Here is a 16,888-nt window from a genome sequence, read left to right as displayed (position 1 = left end):
TTTTCTGCCTTTATAGTTCTTCTTGCCATTGCCCTGCATCTCTTAAAATCAATAACATTTTCCAGAGTGGGATATTTACGCAGCTTAGCAAAAGCCAGCTTTCGTTTTTTTTACAACATTCTCACACTCTTTATTCCACCAGGGAACAATAGCTCTACTCCCAGGATTTCTCCTATAGGGAATTGTCTCAGAAGCAACTTTCATTTTCATTGCTGTCAAAGACTCACACATTTCATCCACTGAATTATCAACAACCTCATCTGCACCAACTGCCGTGCCCTCACTAAACCAAGGCCAATCCGCCAGAGAGAAATTAAACCTGGCAATTTTCTCCCCACTATCTACAAAAACTGATCTACCAAAGTGGCTGAGTACAGGAAAGAGATCACTGCCCAGTGAGTCCTCCCTCAATACTTTCCAGTCCCTGACCCGCGCCAATCCAGGAGAGGCGAAAGCAATATCCAAATAAGATCCTTTACTGGAACTGAGGTCAAAACAAGTTGGTACACAGACATTCATAACTATGAAATTTGCAATATCCAAAAATTCTTCGATCACAGCCCCATTAGAATCTTTGCCCTGGCTCCCCCACAACGGATTATGAGCATTAAAATCTCTCACCCAAATTGCAGATGATCCTATCTTACTAAAAATATCCTCAAACTTGGCCAAAACTAAAGGTTTACAGGGATTATAACAATTGACTAAAAATATCCTACCTTCATTAGACCACACTTCAGTAATTATACATTCGAATGACCCCTCCCACTCACAGCATTTATATTGGATACCTAATTTTATAAATGTTGCACACCCACCACCTGACCTACTCAGTCTATCCTTACGGAGACGCACATAACCTGGAATGACAAAATCAAGATTCGGCTTAAACCAAGTTTCTTGGACACAAATAAAATCTGGTTTCGGCTGAAAGTCCCAAACAAACTTTTTAAACTCTTGTCCATTTGCAGTAAGACTTCTTGCATTCCACTGCCAAATACAAACCATATCTCAAAGTCTAGGCACCATCATCATCATCAATGAAGTCACCATCATCTAGAACAATCCCTTCTGCGACCCCTATTTCCCTCTCAACTTCAGCCACCCGACTCATCCTCATGAACTCATGTAGTGTCTGGGGAGCCTCAGTAACAAACTTAATGATATCAGACCTAGACCTTTTCTCCCTAATCCCATACATCACATCAACCATAAAGGCCAGAAAAGCCTCCTTGTGGACCACAAAACAGTCATGACCTCTAGGAACATTCAATGTCTGCTGTGACAACAAAGGCACATCCATAGCAACACCAACATTGACAGGATGAACCCCACCTTCCACCCTTTTCAAAGCATCAGCATATGAGATGTTGTTCCGTTCCTTAACCGTTTGGACCTGTTTAGCTTTCATAAAATGTGTGCAATCTTTAGATGACACCGTGTGACTTCCCCCACAGTTGCAGCATTTCGGAACAGAATCTGCACAAGTAGATATATCATGACCACCTCCACATTTCGCACATTTTCTGACACCTTTACAGGCAGCTGCCATATGACCGAAGCGTTGGCATTTAAAGCACCTCATCGGAGGTCTTATAAAGGCCCTTACCTGGTATGACAAAAAACCAATGAACACTCTCGTCGGTAAAACAGTCCCTTTAAATGAAATCAAAACTGGAGAACTGGGATTACCACCATCACGAGCTTTAAAGCATCTTACTTCCACTACCACTCCACCATTAATATTTTCCCTGAGTTCTTTTTCCATCATCTCAGCACACACACACCGTAAATTACATCTCGAACCACCTCCCTTTGCTATGGAACAGAAACTTCCACTTTTTTCCCCCACATAATTTCCCCACTTTCTGAGCCTTAACCAACTGATCTGCAGTTGCACAAAACACCAAAAGTGCCCCATTCAGAAGAGTTTGAGCTTTCAGGCTCAATACACCTCAAAGATTCCACAATTTTTAACGGATTCAAAGCCCTGAATCCTTCTCCAGATTGCTCTTTAAGTTTGAAAACCACTTTAAATTCCGTGATTGATTTCACCATTTTATTCCCTCTCCCTCCTTCTTTCTCAAGAGGAGAGTCCGATCTATCCCGTTTCCCCAACTTGTCCCTCTCGCTACCCCCTGACACAGAAGGCATAACCAGAACACAGGCTAGAACACCAGGAAGAAAAGAGGACCGATGCAAGGACACACCGTATTACCGGGCCTATACAGGCCGTCGGCCGGTGCTCCCACAACGTCCCCCTCCCAACCAAAAAAAAAAAAAAAAAAACAATACTACCACCACTTCGTAACCTGCCACACTCAAGCCAAGCTCTCATACAGCAAATGAAAAGATAACGTTATCCGTTCAAAACCAGCTTTCCCAAAAAAATGACAGTCAACCCAAAAGTGATTAGTTGTTTTGTTTCCGCTCCGGTTTTCCATACTCTCTCTCTCTCTCTTCCTCCTGGCAGCTCTCCCTTTTATGCTGCTCAGGAGGTGATCATCCCAAGTGAGTGCAGCTGTGCAGGTAGGAGGAGGAGGCAAAGCGATGATTGTCCTCTGCAGAGTCAGTTTTCTGGGACATCAGCAACAGCTGTAACAATCTTTAAAAACAGCATGGCAGCTGACCAAAGTGCTGTACAGATAAAAAGTAAAACACAACATAAAAACAAAAACACAATCAATAATAAAAGTAAACAAGAAAGTAGTAAAATCACAGTCAATAAAAGAATACATAATAAAAATAATTAATAAAAGCCAAGGGTTTTAAAATGCCTGATTGTAAAAGTGGGCCTCAAGCAGTGACTTGAAACGGGGGAGGGATGGTGCCTGCCTCACTGAGAGAGGAAGAGCATTCCAAGATGGAGCAGCATAGACAAAAGAACGCTGCCCCTGTGTTTTGTATTTCATTGTGGGAACATGAAGCAGCAAGCAATCGGCAGATCTCAATGCCCGGTTTGGCACATAGCGAGTCACAAGGTCAAATAGGTAATCCGGTGCCAGACCATTCGGGGCCTTAAAAACAAAGATCAGCATTTTAAACTTCACTCCGAAGTTTAGGGGTAGCCAATGGAGCGCGTCAGTACAGGTGTGATAGGGTCACATCTAGAAGTGTTCGTCAGAAACCTGACTGCCGCATTCTGTACCACCTGAAGCCTGTTAAGAAAGGAGGCTGGTACACCAAATAAACATGGAATTTGCGTAATCCAGTCGGGAGGTGATAAAAGCATGAATACAATTAGGGCTGCACAATATATCGAAAAATTATCGTCATCGCGATAACAGGACGTGCGATAGGCCCATCGTAAAGCACGTCAAAAACGTCGATAAATGTTTGGTTCAAACATTTCCATCCGTGTCATACATCACCTTTTTGTAAACCAGCTCTGTTTTTTACACGGAAGTATTATTTGACCAATCAAATGTAGCCCTTCTGATATGCGGCCAATCAGATGGGTCTGTTCACGTAATACGCCCGCCCCCTACGTAGACCCTTAGGATGGAAAGCAACAACCAAACTGAGTTAGCGGTGCCGTTCCCTTGTTCGTCATGCTGGCTCAGAGCAACGAACGCACTTTGTGCTGATGTTTCTGGATTCAGCGCTGCTTTCAAACGTGAACGCGAGTCCGCTTGGTGTCGTTAAGCAGTTGATAATAACCGGGCTGACTCCGACACATGCCGGTGAACCAACCCACCTCCCTCCATGTCGCTAGTGTTCCACCAGGTGGTGGCTCCGGTTAGCTTCCAGTTAAAAGGCTACAGTACTCTCCTCCCAGTCCCACCCTGCTAAAGAGGGCTTGGAAAAGTTCCCCCACACATCAAAGTGATTTTTCATTTATAAGCTTTTTAACCTTGTTAATCAGGATAGTTAATTTGCTGCTGCACATAAACTGTCAGTCAGAAGCTCTGCTACCCGGTTGTCTTAGAGGAGCTAGTTCAATTTGTTAGCTTGTTATCAGAATCATAGTTGCAGTTTCACCATCTGAGCTGCTTTTTAAGCTCTAGGTAAACTTGTTCAATTTGGGGTTAAAACCAAACGTTTTCACATATTTTCCATGGAGATTTTTTGCCAGTTCCTCTTCTGAAAGGTAGACAATTGTTTTTCTCTTTCCCTCAGAAAATCTTAACTTTCTCCTAGTTTGGCCCAGCACAGTTCACTTCCCAATAGCAGCAACAGCCTTGTATCATAACCACATAAGTGGAGAAAATGTTCAGTAGCAATGAGAGAATTTGCTGTTGCATTTAAGTGATTTAACTATTATTTAACATTTAAACTTATTTTCTGATTTTATTTATTAAAAAAACCTTGGTAAGTGATGTTTTTTTCTGTATTTGGAGCATCAGAAAAAGTTTTATGGTGGAGGTGATGTTTTAAAGTCACTGAGAAACTGCATGCATGTAGTTTGTTGTTTTGCTGCTAATACAGTAGCAGGTGCAGCTGCATATTTTTGCAATAAAAATGTTATGTTTTAATGGAATTCATGCATTAGTTTTTGTTTGCTTTGAACCCAGAGCAGACGTCACACGCCAGATGACATCAACACTACATACTTTAGTATTTGTTCATTTATCGTGAGTAATATCGATATCGCAATATTAAGCTCTGTTATCGAATATCGCAGGTTTTCCTAATATGGTGCAGCCCTAATTACAATCATTGATAACTTTCTTAGAGCTTCTATAAAATTCATCCAGTGTTTCACAAGACATTATACTAACACTAAAGGTGAAGAAAACACATACAGAGAGCCAAAAACATCATTTTTTGTTGATAATGGGTAAAAAACATAGTTACAGTTGAATTAAGCTGTATAGGATGGGTCAGAGTCCCACTGATCAGAGACGCAGTGGTTATTCTGGGAACCCATTTGTGAAAGCTGCATCTGTGCAGGCAAACTAATAGGATCTCAGCTGTGGGGAAATGTCTCTTGTAAGGGAAAGCAATTGGCCTGAGGTCGTTTTCCTCTTTAAATAAAGCACAGGGGAACTAGGATTTTCTCCTGCACATTATTCAACCAGGAGGCTAACTGAAGTACATGCTTTGTTAGAGCGCTCATTTTGCTAAGAAATTCTGGACTGCAGATGGTTGGGAGACGAACATGTTTACATCACACAGGCCTTGAGCACAAGCAGAAGTGGAAGCTGTAAATCGACCAGTGCACAAAGCCACAACCAGGCTTTTTTGCACAAACTGAAAATAGACAAGAACAAATTTTAGGCTAAGTGATGGATGCAAAGCTTAATTTCTCTGACAGCTAAGACGTTGTTAATGCCAACCTGGGAGAATAATTAAAGAGAAAAAAAAACAATCTCTTTAGCCCAAAACTATTAAACTCTGCCAAGGAATACAGCATGACTGTCCTCTTTCTTTGGCCATTTTTGCCACTCAGATTGTATTTTTGACTTGAATACGTTTGTGTCACTGCGAGCACAGGGGGGTTGGACCCAAAACGCAGAATACCACAGTACTGAAGGCTGGAGAGGTCATTTAAAATAAAAAAAAAATCCTTTTATTAGGAAAACCAAGACTGTAGGTCTCTAAGCAAAAGAATATCTAAAGTTCTATAGACGAAAAACCAAAACCTCACTCATGAGCCAGGAACTATAAATCTGTAGAGGACAAAGCAACACTGACATAAGACAATGAACCGACAAACACTGGAGACACAGACAGGGTTATATACAGAGGGCTGGGGTGATAGGAGACAGGAGACGAGGAACAGGTGCGTGGGGAACTGGGCACAGGTGAAACAAATAACAGAGAGGAGGAGCAGAACGGAGCAGGGGAGGAAACCAGACCATACTGGGGAAGGGAACACACACACACAAACACTAAAGGAGACTAAGGAACTGAAATAATAAACCTATAGAAACTACAGTGGGGAGACAGAAAACATGAGGAAAACCTGGAGGGAGCTGGGGACAAAAAGGGCTGGGGGCTACAAGGACACAGAACACGACAGTTTAGTTTTAAAACAGTACAGGGTTGCTTGGGGGAAAACAGAGTAAAGCAAATTGTATTTTGGAAGACAGCAGATGCATGTACTTCATAAAAAGAGGAAATGCAACTGTTTTGTCACAGATACTGAAGAGAAGGTGATATGAGTGTACGACTGCCTTACGCGCCAATGGACACAGAAGACTTGACTCTGGGCCTCATGATGGCCTGCTGGGTGAAGATCATCTACAGAAAATGAGAGGAGACACGGTAGCAGAACAGGCAACTTGGCTAAACAAAGCAGAAAGAGGCAGGAATAAAAGCAGAAGTAAAAAAGCCTCACTTACAATTCTCTCATAGTAGTCAGACGTTTGCGTCTGGAGATAAAAAAATGCATGTATTAAATTACAGATCTCAAGTCATTATGCAATGAAATATGTAAATCTGATGTGAAATTGTAACATATTCTGTTCTTTGTTTGCAGAGATTGTTTTTAAGGAGACTCGCGAGTTTCAGACCTTTAGAGTTAAAGTTGCTGGAAAAGGCAGATATTTTTGATGGGAATTTCTGTTTCAGAATTAATAACTGATTTTATGGCACAAACTTGGGTTGCTGGTGGTGCGTGCTAACATATGTGATCAGTTGAAATGAACGAATAGAAGATATGAGTCACAGTAAGTTCCTGCAGAAGAGAAGAAAGAAGCAAAGCAAATAGATCAGTACAAATGAGAGCCAGAGTTAGCCTGAAATAGAAAGCAAATATCATTTACAGCAGCTACATTCATGCATTAAAGCTCTTAACAAATATAAGCTGACTGAGAAAAATTATTTCCATGCAGAGACTCACCTGTTACCTCATCTGCGTTAGGATCTGTTCTTCGATCCAGACCGTAGTCCATGGCACTTACTGTCCCTGGCTACAAACACATTTAAAAAACCAATTAGCCAACGTGAGTTACTAAAGCCCTAATGACTCTCAGCAGATGGCTGTTTTCTGATGCAAATCATCAGCTGATTATGTGTAATGCTTTCCATGACCATTTGAGACTCCAAGAGGTAAGCTGGGAGTGGATAATAGGACTTTGTGGACTCAAACCTCCTATTTGCACAAATAATTTAAAGATGTATTGACTCAATGTCATATTGAAAATGTGATAAGTATTTATTTAATTATGAAACTGCAAACTAATCTTTCTTGCCTCAGGTTAAGGTTTCCCTGTCGGGTTAAGTTTGTTTTGATTTTTGTGTCCATGCTTCATTTCCAGAGGCAGGGTGTTATCATTAATGACTTCTAAAACTCGATTTCTCCTTATCGCCTCCACCTACTTCCCGTTTCATTTGATATTTGGAGGTTTTCCGGAGCAACGCCTTTACCTTTTGCTAGAAGTTTACTATTTTCATCTGTCTGTCTGGATCAGGGACTGCCTCCTGACATGACTTCATTCATTTTTTAAGTCTTCAATGCCAGAAATTGTTGATGACCAAACTTACACTGGAGCATGAAGTCCTCTGAGCTGCAGCTGAATCCTAATTCTAAATAGCTAATCTGATTCTCTGCTCATGTTTAACCAGCTTTAAAAGACCAAATGTTTATGACCAAACTGCTGAACTCAAGGTTTCATAATGATGGTCCAAGAGGGACACATCCATCCTAACATACAGGAGCAAATGTGTCTAAAAGTAGGAGAAACGCTAGCTGATGGATTTGTGTGTGTTCATACTCCAATAAAATTTAAAAAATAGCACAGAGGCTTTCAGAGGGCTGCAACACAGAAACTGTGAAAATAGCAAACAACACTGTAGGATAAATTTATGAAATCTAATTTTACAGTGCTGATTAGCTGACTTTTGTTGTGATGATTGGGAACTAATACAATATATTTGATTCATTCTACCTCCTTCTTGGTCAGATCCAAAGTCAGAATGTGTCCATGATACAATAATGATGTAATACAACACAATACGACACAATGGAGCACAGTGATGAGATACAAAAAAAGAGAAAGACAAATGTCATTCAACTAAATACATACAATACCGTGCAATGATACAATACAGTTCAATAAATCATATGACATGATGCACAGTAGCACCATCCAGTGCTGTACGATAACACAATGTGGTAGACTACATAGACTTCATATTATGATTTTATAATGTAAACATGTGCGATGGTGGCACAGGAGTTAAGTGCTTGCCCTGTAATCGGAAGGTTGCAGGTTTGAGCCCCGCTCAGTCAGTCGCTGTTGTTGTGTCCTTGGGGAAGACACTTAACCCAACTGGCCTGCTGGTGGTGGTCCGAGTGACCAGTGGCACCTGTGTACGGCAGCCTCACCTCTGCCAGTGTGCCCCAGGGCAGCTGTGGCTACAATGTAGCTATCACCACCAGGGTGTGAATGTTTGTGTGAATGGGTGAACGACTGACTGTGTGGTAAAGCGCCTTGGGGGTTCCAGAACTCCAGAAGGTGCCAAATACAGACCCAGATTTCTATAGGTGTCTGTCACTTTTAGAAAGAAAGAAAGAAAGAAAGAAAGAAAGAAAGAAAGAAAGAAAGAAAGAAAGAAAGAAAGAAAGAAAGAAAGAAAGAAAATTATCTTTTGTATAGCACCCTCAAGATAAAAATCACAAGGTGCTCCACAAAAACAAAAACAATTAAAGTATGAAAATGATTTAAAAAAATGAGAAAAATAAATACTGTGATTAAAAAAATGTAAGGAAAGGAAAAGAGAAAATGAATAGCAAAGAGGGAAATCAGTGGATACTGGGAAAGGCAGAATAAGAGCAAAATAAGGAGAGGGTGGTGATGAAGGTCACGCATAAACCAGCCTGAACAGGTGAGTTTTCAGCTGCTTTTTAAAGGAGACCACTGAGTCCACTGACCTCAGGCTCAGGGGGAGAGAGTAGAGTCTGGGGGCCACAGCAGCAAATGATCTGTCACCTTTGGTCTTTAGCCTGGTGCGCTGCAGAATGCAGTACACTTTACTGTCCCCTTGGACAATGTTTTCTTGGGAAATTCCTCAAGGAAACAAAATAAATAACATGTTTATCTCTACAGCAGAGATCTTGTGTCCTAACCTGTTTAACCTTGACTCCTACGGAGAGCGGTGACTCATATCCAGTAGTGGCGATGTTCTATAGCATGACTAACATGTTGCATCTTGATGTTTTGCTGTTTAATAAAATACACTCATCCCTGTTTGTCTTATGGCTTTAGTTCATGTTTATGCCATTACATCTACAATAGCAAGTCCTCGTCAGCTGTTGTAGCTTCCATGCAACCATTACAGCACACTTGGTTCAGTGAATTGTTATTGTTGCTCACAGGGTTGAATTTTTGACAGTGCTTGTTGAGTACTCTGCAGGTTCCCATTAAGACAAACTGAAACATGGTGGCTTGGAATCGCCTGCAGCTACAGAAAGCAACACGCAATAAAAAGTGTAAAGTCAGGTCTTCTTAGTGTCAGTTAACTTGGAATGGGTTGATATAACAAACAAGTCTTCACAGTTTTCATCAATACTTTATAGGGTGGAAATGATTTCCTATCTTATCAAATGACTGTTTTCTCCTCTTCAACTGTAATCTAACGTCACGACACAAGAGCACCCTGTGCACAAGGCGCAAACCACTGCACCTCAATCTCTCATGCAGTGTGAAATATTAATCAGCTGTGCCCTTTTCTGCCACATGGACACGTAATGATAATGAGGCATCATGGGTTGAGGTAATGAGATACCCTGGGAAGCGAAGAGGTGGAATGTAATTTTTGTTCAGGTTTCAGTGTCTGCTGGTATAGCACGGCAAAGTTACACGAAGATGGTCTCTGTGTCCACAACACAAGTCTGATAACTGTGTGTGTGTGTGTGTGTGTGTGTGTGTGTGTGTGTGTGTGTGTGTGTGTGTGTGTGTGTGTGTGTGTGTGTGTGTGTGTGTGTGTGTGTGTGTGTGTGTGTGTGTGTGTGTGTGTGTGTGTTTCTGACCGGAGGTCTGTGAACCACCCAGTAGGCTCTCTCTTGACAGTCAAACACCACACGGTCTGGTTTCTTCCTCTCTTTTGCAGCTCTACACAAACAGACAGATTTGTAACACCATCTTTACCTAAAATCAGGAAGACTTTGCTGTGTTTTTCACCACCCACCTGTACTGCTCTTTAGCTTGCATCACAATAAAATCCCACTTGTGATTCATCCACTTGTGAAGACGGTTGTACTGCTCCTGTGGACACAAAACAACACATCAACAAAAGCCAGAAAGCAGGACGAGTTAATCTTGTGTCATTCTGGTGCATTTTACCTGCTCATACAACTCCAGGAGTCCCTTCTTACGGATGTTTCGTTTTGCTAGGTAGATTGCTTCAGTGATTAAACAGATGGGAGCATTATTGGATTGTGGGTAAAATTCGAAGTAGTAAGCAGCTTGTCATACTCACCATAATCTGTATCCTCAACAGGCCACTGCTGTGTGGGCCAAAAATATGGTGTCTGAAACAACAAGGAACAAAGGTTTGAGAAGAATGTGCAAAACAAATACCTGTTTGATTTCAGGTAACCTGTTGGAAAAACAGAGTATGGGCAAAATAGTGATCCAGCATACTCTAGTAGTTTTTATATACAGTAACACTTATTTTCCTGTCTCAACATAAATTGAGGGAGTTGAGTCGGAGATGCCGATGGAGGTCCCTAAGATAGTTGAATTTGTGAAATCCAACATTAGCTTTCTTTTTAGGGTGGCCGAGCTCAGCCTTTGAGACACAGGTACACCTGAACAATTAGAATATGGTGCAAAGGTCCATTTATGTCAGAAATTCAACTTAGACTGAGAGACCATCTAAAGGTTCAGGTACCTGTAGCAGGTGTTTAGGATTCATTAGCTGATTAGAGTGTGACAATTTGACTCTAGAATATTGAACCTTTTCATGATATTCCCATTATCTGAGATTTTGAATAAGGGGTTTTTGCACCATATTAAAAAATTTTGAGTTTCATCTGTAAGTTTTGGAGGCGTTGCTTCCTCTGCATCAGAAGGAGTCAGCGAAGGTGGCTCAAGCACCTACAGTTAGGATTTCCCACCAGTCGCTTCCCTCTGGAGGTCTCCATCAATTTCCAACAAAGAGGAAACCCCAGGGAAAGCCCAGAACACCCTGGCCTGGCCTTGGGATCCCTCAGAGGGATCTAGGGAAAGTCACTGGAAAGAAGGAAGTACAGGCTTTCATCCTTGACCCTTACCTCCATGACCTGACCTCAGAAATCTGGAAAAAATGATGGATGGATGGATGGATGGATGGATGGATGGATGGATGGATGGGTGGATGGATGGATGGATGGATGGATGGATGGATGGATGGATGGATGGATGGATGGATGGATGGATGGAGAAAGTAAACAGAAAACAATCTGTCTATATTTTGACATTCATCTATCATGAACTTGAAGAACTTCTGATACTATTTGTCCTGGTATTTTTGTAAACAGGACTCTAGTAGTGCATTGTGGATGGAACAAATGAATTCTGTAATGAGATGTTTCATCAGTATGTGCTGCATCAATACAAACTACATTGGTGACCCAGTTATCCACTCAGTGTGCTGCATAACAGCAACACTGCTTCTACAAGGGACCCGTACATCCAACACAAAAGTTGACAAATTTCCATATTTTCTGTCTTCTATTGAATTTACCCCCATTTTATCCCAAGGGGAGTTTGGTTTACAATGTGGTGCATTTACCTGAAAGCGATATAGGGATGTGTCAGGTTTGATCACTAGTCGTTTGTGGTCTTGTAAAGGGTAGATGTATCCTAACGCCACCAGCATGGAGCCAAAACTTCTGGCTTCTGAAGGCAGCGGACAGAGACATTAACAAAATGTTAGCAGCTGCTCTAGTAAACGTGAAACTTTCACTTTAGTGCATAACATTATCAGCATCAGGAGATTCATCTCTTACCTTGTACATCTATTTGTAATCTGTCTGCAAGCCATGTAACTATATCTTCACCTGAGAAGAAAGACAAACACTAATAAGAAATCAGATTAAAAAAATCTAATGTAATAGTTTGTATGTGTGGCAGTAAATGCAAGAAGGAAAGGTGAACTATAGATAACAAAAAGGCACAAAGAAGCCAGTTTTCTCTCTCTGGAAATCAAAGCTTGCAAATGACGTAGGAGTGAAGGTTCCCTCTCTTCTTGTCCTCCTCCTGCTTTTTTTTTAATCCATCTTGTTTATTGTCTCCCTCCTCTCGTTCCCTCTTGCCTGTTCAATCATCTTCCACCACCTCCTCCTCCTTTGCCTCCTACTTTTTCCCTCCGCCTGTTTCTGAGACCATGGGGGTTGTCATGGAGATGAAATCTGTAGCTTTCGAGTTCTGAGCCCATATAGCTCTGGTATTTTTCAGTCAGAACATGCAGCCACAATCACAAAACCAGCTGCTGAATGGCTACAAGTGCAGGACATATGCATGAATACATTTGTGTGTGTGTCTGTGTGCGTGCGTGTGTGTGTGTGTGTGTGCGTGCGTGCGTGCGTGTGTGTGTGTGTGTGTGTGGGTGTGTTTATCATTACCAGTGATGGCATGTGGTATAGTTGTGATAACAAGTCTCTGAGGCTGTGACCTGACGCCTGTGTTGGGGTCCTGCATCTCCAGCAGTATCATTTCTGCCTGAAAAGGAAAAATAAAAATGTGCAAAAGGAGAAGTGGGCGAGAGGTAGGGGTCACCATGCCAACTAGATGCTTTGATAACAGGTTTAAGGAAGCAGCCTGCATGGAGGGAAATCTATCTTTGATAAGAATTCCAGTGATTTTCTCAAGATTAGCATAGATTGGAGATAGACATTGTTGGAATGAAGCTTAATCAAGATTATTTAACAAGATTACTCACTGAGCTGGGAGGAACTATCCCAAATTCACACTTTAAAGCTACAATCCAAAGTTTCCTCCCTTTCAGGAATTATGTATGAGTTCTTTAGAAATCTGTAAAAGTTTAATATATGAGATAGTCTGACCCTGTACTGTGATATAATGTAGGTAATATATTTTCTTTTTACTAAGGCCGACCCCCATTCTGTAGAGCGCCATGCAAAATATATTTAGCATCACTCAGCATTAGCCAATAGCATTAGACATCCGCCTACATACGAGAAAAAATTATGTGTTTTCTCCTTCTTCAACTGCGGACCGCCTCAATTACCGATAGCGGTTGCGGTGAGTATGTCACATTCATTGTCGAGTAGCATACGGAGATCATTTGAAAGACAACGGTAGAACCCGCCCCACAACCGAGAGCCGTCAATGGAGCGTTGCCAGACTAAATAATACATTTACTTAGTCTGGCTTGCCAGGCTACAGCCCTACTGTATATCACAATACAAAAGAGAAAATATGATATATTGCAATTTTAAAAGGATATTTGCAATATATTAAGAATTAATTTAATTGGAAAACTCAGATCAGAAGCATACAAGACATATCCTTTATTATCAAGATCCTAAAACTCCATAGCTAAACCTATACGAAACCTAGTATTCATCTGGCAATCAGCTTTACGTGTTACATTTTTCAGCCTCCAGATATCTGCTTTAAGGGGTTTGCAGGTATCGATTTATGTCACCAGAAATGTGAAATTTAGCTATTAAAACTTGAGACACCAAATATTATGTCAGAAACAACTTTTATCAAATCAGACACAATTCTGAGCAACATAGGAATGTCTAGACCTGTAAGACAAGAAATAAATCAAATACATTTCTTTCATTCTACATATTGTAGTTTGAGTCACATGTAAATGCACATTATTTAACTTGAGGATTTGTCAGCCACATAAACAAAACATGAACAGACATCCCTGTTATAGAAGCAGAGAAGAGCTGCTGTGGGAGTCAAAGAAGGAAGTAAAGCCTGGTTTATGCTTCTCCGTCAGCTCCACAAGGGACAGACATGCACGGATTGATGGAAGTGTTTTGCTCTTTTACTTCTCCGTCTCCTGGAGAGTGTTGCAAAGCAATTGTCCGGCAGGACAACAGAGGGCGTAGCGCTGTTCTGTGGTATCCTGTCATGTATCGGTCCAAGATCGTGTGTTTATATTGTGTTTTTGTGTATATAAGAGACTTTTAACACGGACATATTTGTCTCTCGTTCTCCCACCGCTTCATGCGCTCCCCACCTCTAAACCCACGTTTCCTGTCATTTCCGTCCACAAATAAAACGCTTGCTGCGCATCTTTTCACTCCTCCAGTCACGGGAGAATTAAAAGTTCATATTTTTAGAGTTTTTTCGCGAGGTATTCTTCAAGCTTCTCCGTGTCTGCTGCTAGTTATCCTCGGCTCTCTTTGCAATGGCGGCGCTGTAAACAACAGCGGTGTCCTGACCAATGACAAGCTTGCGTAATCCGTCTCGTTCGACGGATGTTTAAAAAAGTGGGCTTGACTCCGTACGTACTTGCGGGCCTGCCGGAGCCCTACGCAAGGACGGATAATGGCGTTGCGTGTCTCCGCACTGACGGAGACGGAGAAGCATAAATCAGGCTTAAGTACAGATGTGTCTTAGGAGTGTCAGTGCTCAGAAAATGAATATCCGTGAATATCCCTGCACATTGCACCAAAACATGTGTGAGCGCCATACTTAAAAAATAAACTGAACAGAGGTCTGTTTTTGCTTTACATACACCACCGGTTTGTTTTGCCTTCATTCTGCCCTCATTGCTTGAGCTGACTTTTTAAAGCAATAGCCTGTCCTTCAGAAGAGGTGGAGGGTTCCATCATTTTGAAAGCATAACATCAGAACAGAATGCTTGCAACGAATACGACTAAATAATTTCAATAACAGTTCTTTTTATTATTACATTGTGTTTGTGAATTTTGGGAATTTTAACTGAGATGTACACTAGATATGTTTTGCCAAACTCTTTCACATGTGAAGATTTTAATAACAATATATTGATAGTTATTAACATTGTCAAGCATCCACAGCATCGTTAACTTGATAAAACACCTCAAGAGCTACATAAAATTGCTACTGATTTTAAAAGTGTAATTTTATAGAGCACTGTCGTGATATTAGATTAGAAAGTGTGAGATGATTCAGTTATTGAGATTAAAGAACTCTCCTAACATGACCATTCAATGTTAAACCCAAAAACATTGTTGAAGAGTTGAGAAAACATGCCCTGATCTCTTCTGCGTTTCTTTGGATTGCGTGGGTGTTTTGCAGTGACTCACCTTCTTTCTAAACACTGTTTCCGTTATATTGGATCCCACAGCTCCCATATAACTCAAATAACTCAGAAAAAAATAAATCATGTAGAGACTTGATGCAGTTGGAGTAAAAGTGTGTGTGAGCGTGTGTGCAAGTGAGAGAGGAAAAAGAGAAAGTGAGTGTTCGTCTGACTCTCAGGTCTGTTTGAAGTGGCTTTGTGCTTTGAAGTCGATCCTGGAGAGGCTAAGCCCTCTGCGGAGCAGGTCCAAAGTGAGCTTCCATGAACCAGAACTCAAAGTTCTCCTCATATCTCGACACATTCCCCTGGAGAGTGTGTTCACTCTGTGCTCTAGTCTGCACCTTCCATTCACTAAATAAATCAGATTTAATGCTAATCACGTTTTTCAGCATTTATTCTTTCTGACTGTGTCAGCTCTTGAATGTTTTTAAACGTGAGATGATGAATGGGTCTACATCCAAACTACAAGACCAGACTGTTGTATTCACCACCTCATCTGGATTAACTTCTTTCAAGAAGCTGTTGCTCAATATAGGAGCTCTTATACTGATCCATACTTAATGCTTATTAAACAGAATGACCTTAGCACTGTGAAAAGGTTAAAATAATTTGTTTAAGGTGGGCCAGTTTAATAAAGGGTACAGTTAAATTACCACGATATTTAACATTTAATCTTGACATTTTATTACATGTATACATTATTTTACAGGTAATCCAAACAAATGCACTACATTTTTATTTCATGATGGTTTTAAGCATTCAGTTACTCATTTATCACCTGCAGAATTTGGCGTCTTATTAAAAGAAATAAAAGCATAACAATCTGAATTCTTACAGGACCTGAAGAATCTGAACGTTTTATATTGTAAACAACTATTTATGAGGTCACCTGAGACCATCAAGATTGAGAATTCACATGATTTCTGTTTAGGTGTCTGCAAGTACACTCTACCAGCCTGGGCAGAGCTGGGATTTATGTCTTGTTTATATGAAAACAGAGAGCCTACCTTTTTGAGACAAGCCATCCGAGGTCGGTACCTCTGTCCATGATCCCGGAGAGCGTTTCTAATGGTCATACTGTTTGTTTTTTATACACTCACAGATTTAAATATAACGCTGCTGTTGCCTGTGAGCTCTGTGTCGTGTGAGGATGCTTGAGGGGAATCGATATGATCAATGCTGATGATGCGTTCAAATGTCTCAACACATCATTTGTTCGGGAGATTGGATTTTTTAGAAACATGTATTCATACATATTTTCGATTTCAAGTTCACGTTATATTGAACTTCAAGTTAGAACTTTTTATTTGGATTAGTTAAACAAAACAACAGCAAATCAGTAGGAATTATGTTCTATGCTAAAAGATTGTTGTTATTCTGTTTAAACATCCGTTCAGTGATTAAACATTTAAAATACCAAGAAATATGAAAACATTTTGAACCATATATATGCGATGAGTGGATTTATTGTTTTCGTTTTCACCTGTTGTTATTTTGTGGAGCGTCGAAGTAAAAATTGGAAGTTTTCCCATGTCCTATACTTTTGAAGGCATCACATCTACAAGGGACAAATAAAACAACCAATCAGAGAGTTGCTTTCCTCTAAGAGGGAAAGCGTGTTGAGCAGTCTTATTTTCAACCAGCAGGGGGTGCTGTTGTGTCGTGTGTAGATTCGGATTTATTCAAACTTAACTCGTGTTTTGAGACACTTGCACTTTATATTAAATGTTTCATAGAGTATATA

At 40.8% G+C, this 16,888-nt stretch overlaps 1 protein-coding gene across 3 annotated transcripts in view; it reads right to left on the bottom strand.

Moving 5' to 3' along the window:
• Positions 1 to 16,667, bottom strand: part of rgs9b (regulator of G protein signaling 9b) — a 37,447-nt gene extending 20,780 nt beyond the window's left edge. For 2 of the 3 annotated variants that reach the window (XM_015962817.3, XM_054749323.2), the window contains exons 1-11: positions 16,152 to 16,667; positions 12,497 to 12,593; positions 11,882 to 11,932; positions 11,665 to 11,771; positions 10,369 to 10,420; positions 10,233 to 10,291; positions 10,078 to 10,154; positions 9,920 to 10,001; positions 6,795 to 6,857; positions 6,288 to 6,317; positions 6,125 to 6,186 (exon numbers count right to left, since the gene is read on the bottom strand). In XM_015962817.3, the coding sequence (XP_015818303.3) occupies positions 6,125 to 6,186; positions 6,288 to 6,317; positions 6,795 to 6,857; positions 9,920 to 10,001; positions 10,078 to 10,154; positions 10,233 to 10,291; positions 10,369 to 10,420; positions 11,665 to 11,771; positions 11,882 to 11,932; positions 12,497 to 12,593; positions 16,152 to 16,220 (749 nt within the window). In that variant the 5' untranslated portion in view covers positions 16,221 to 16,667. Of the gene's footprint in view, positions 1 to 6,124; positions 6,187 to 6,287; positions 6,318 to 6,794; positions 6,858 to 8,821; positions 9,889 to 9,919; positions 10,002 to 10,077; positions 10,155 to 10,232; positions 10,292 to 10,368; positions 10,421 to 11,664; positions 11,772 to 11,881; positions 11,933 to 12,496; positions 12,594 to 16,151 lie in introns of those variants that run through there. The other variant, XM_070545715.1, reaches the window with a different exon arrangement.
• Positions 16,668 to 16,888: the final 221 nt, after the last annotated feature.

Source organism: Nothobranchius furzeri, chromosome 16 (assembly GCF_043380555.1).
Source record: "Nothobranchius furzeri strain GRZ-AD chromosome 16, NfurGRZ-RIMD1, whole genome shotgun sequence".
Classification (NCBI taxonomy): Eukaryota; Metazoa; Chordata; class Actinopteri; order Cyprinodontiformes; family Nothobranchiidae; genus Nothobranchius; species Nothobranchius furzeri.
Note: the sequence above shows the minus strand (reverse complement) of the source record. Positions and strands in the feature narration are given on the sequence as shown.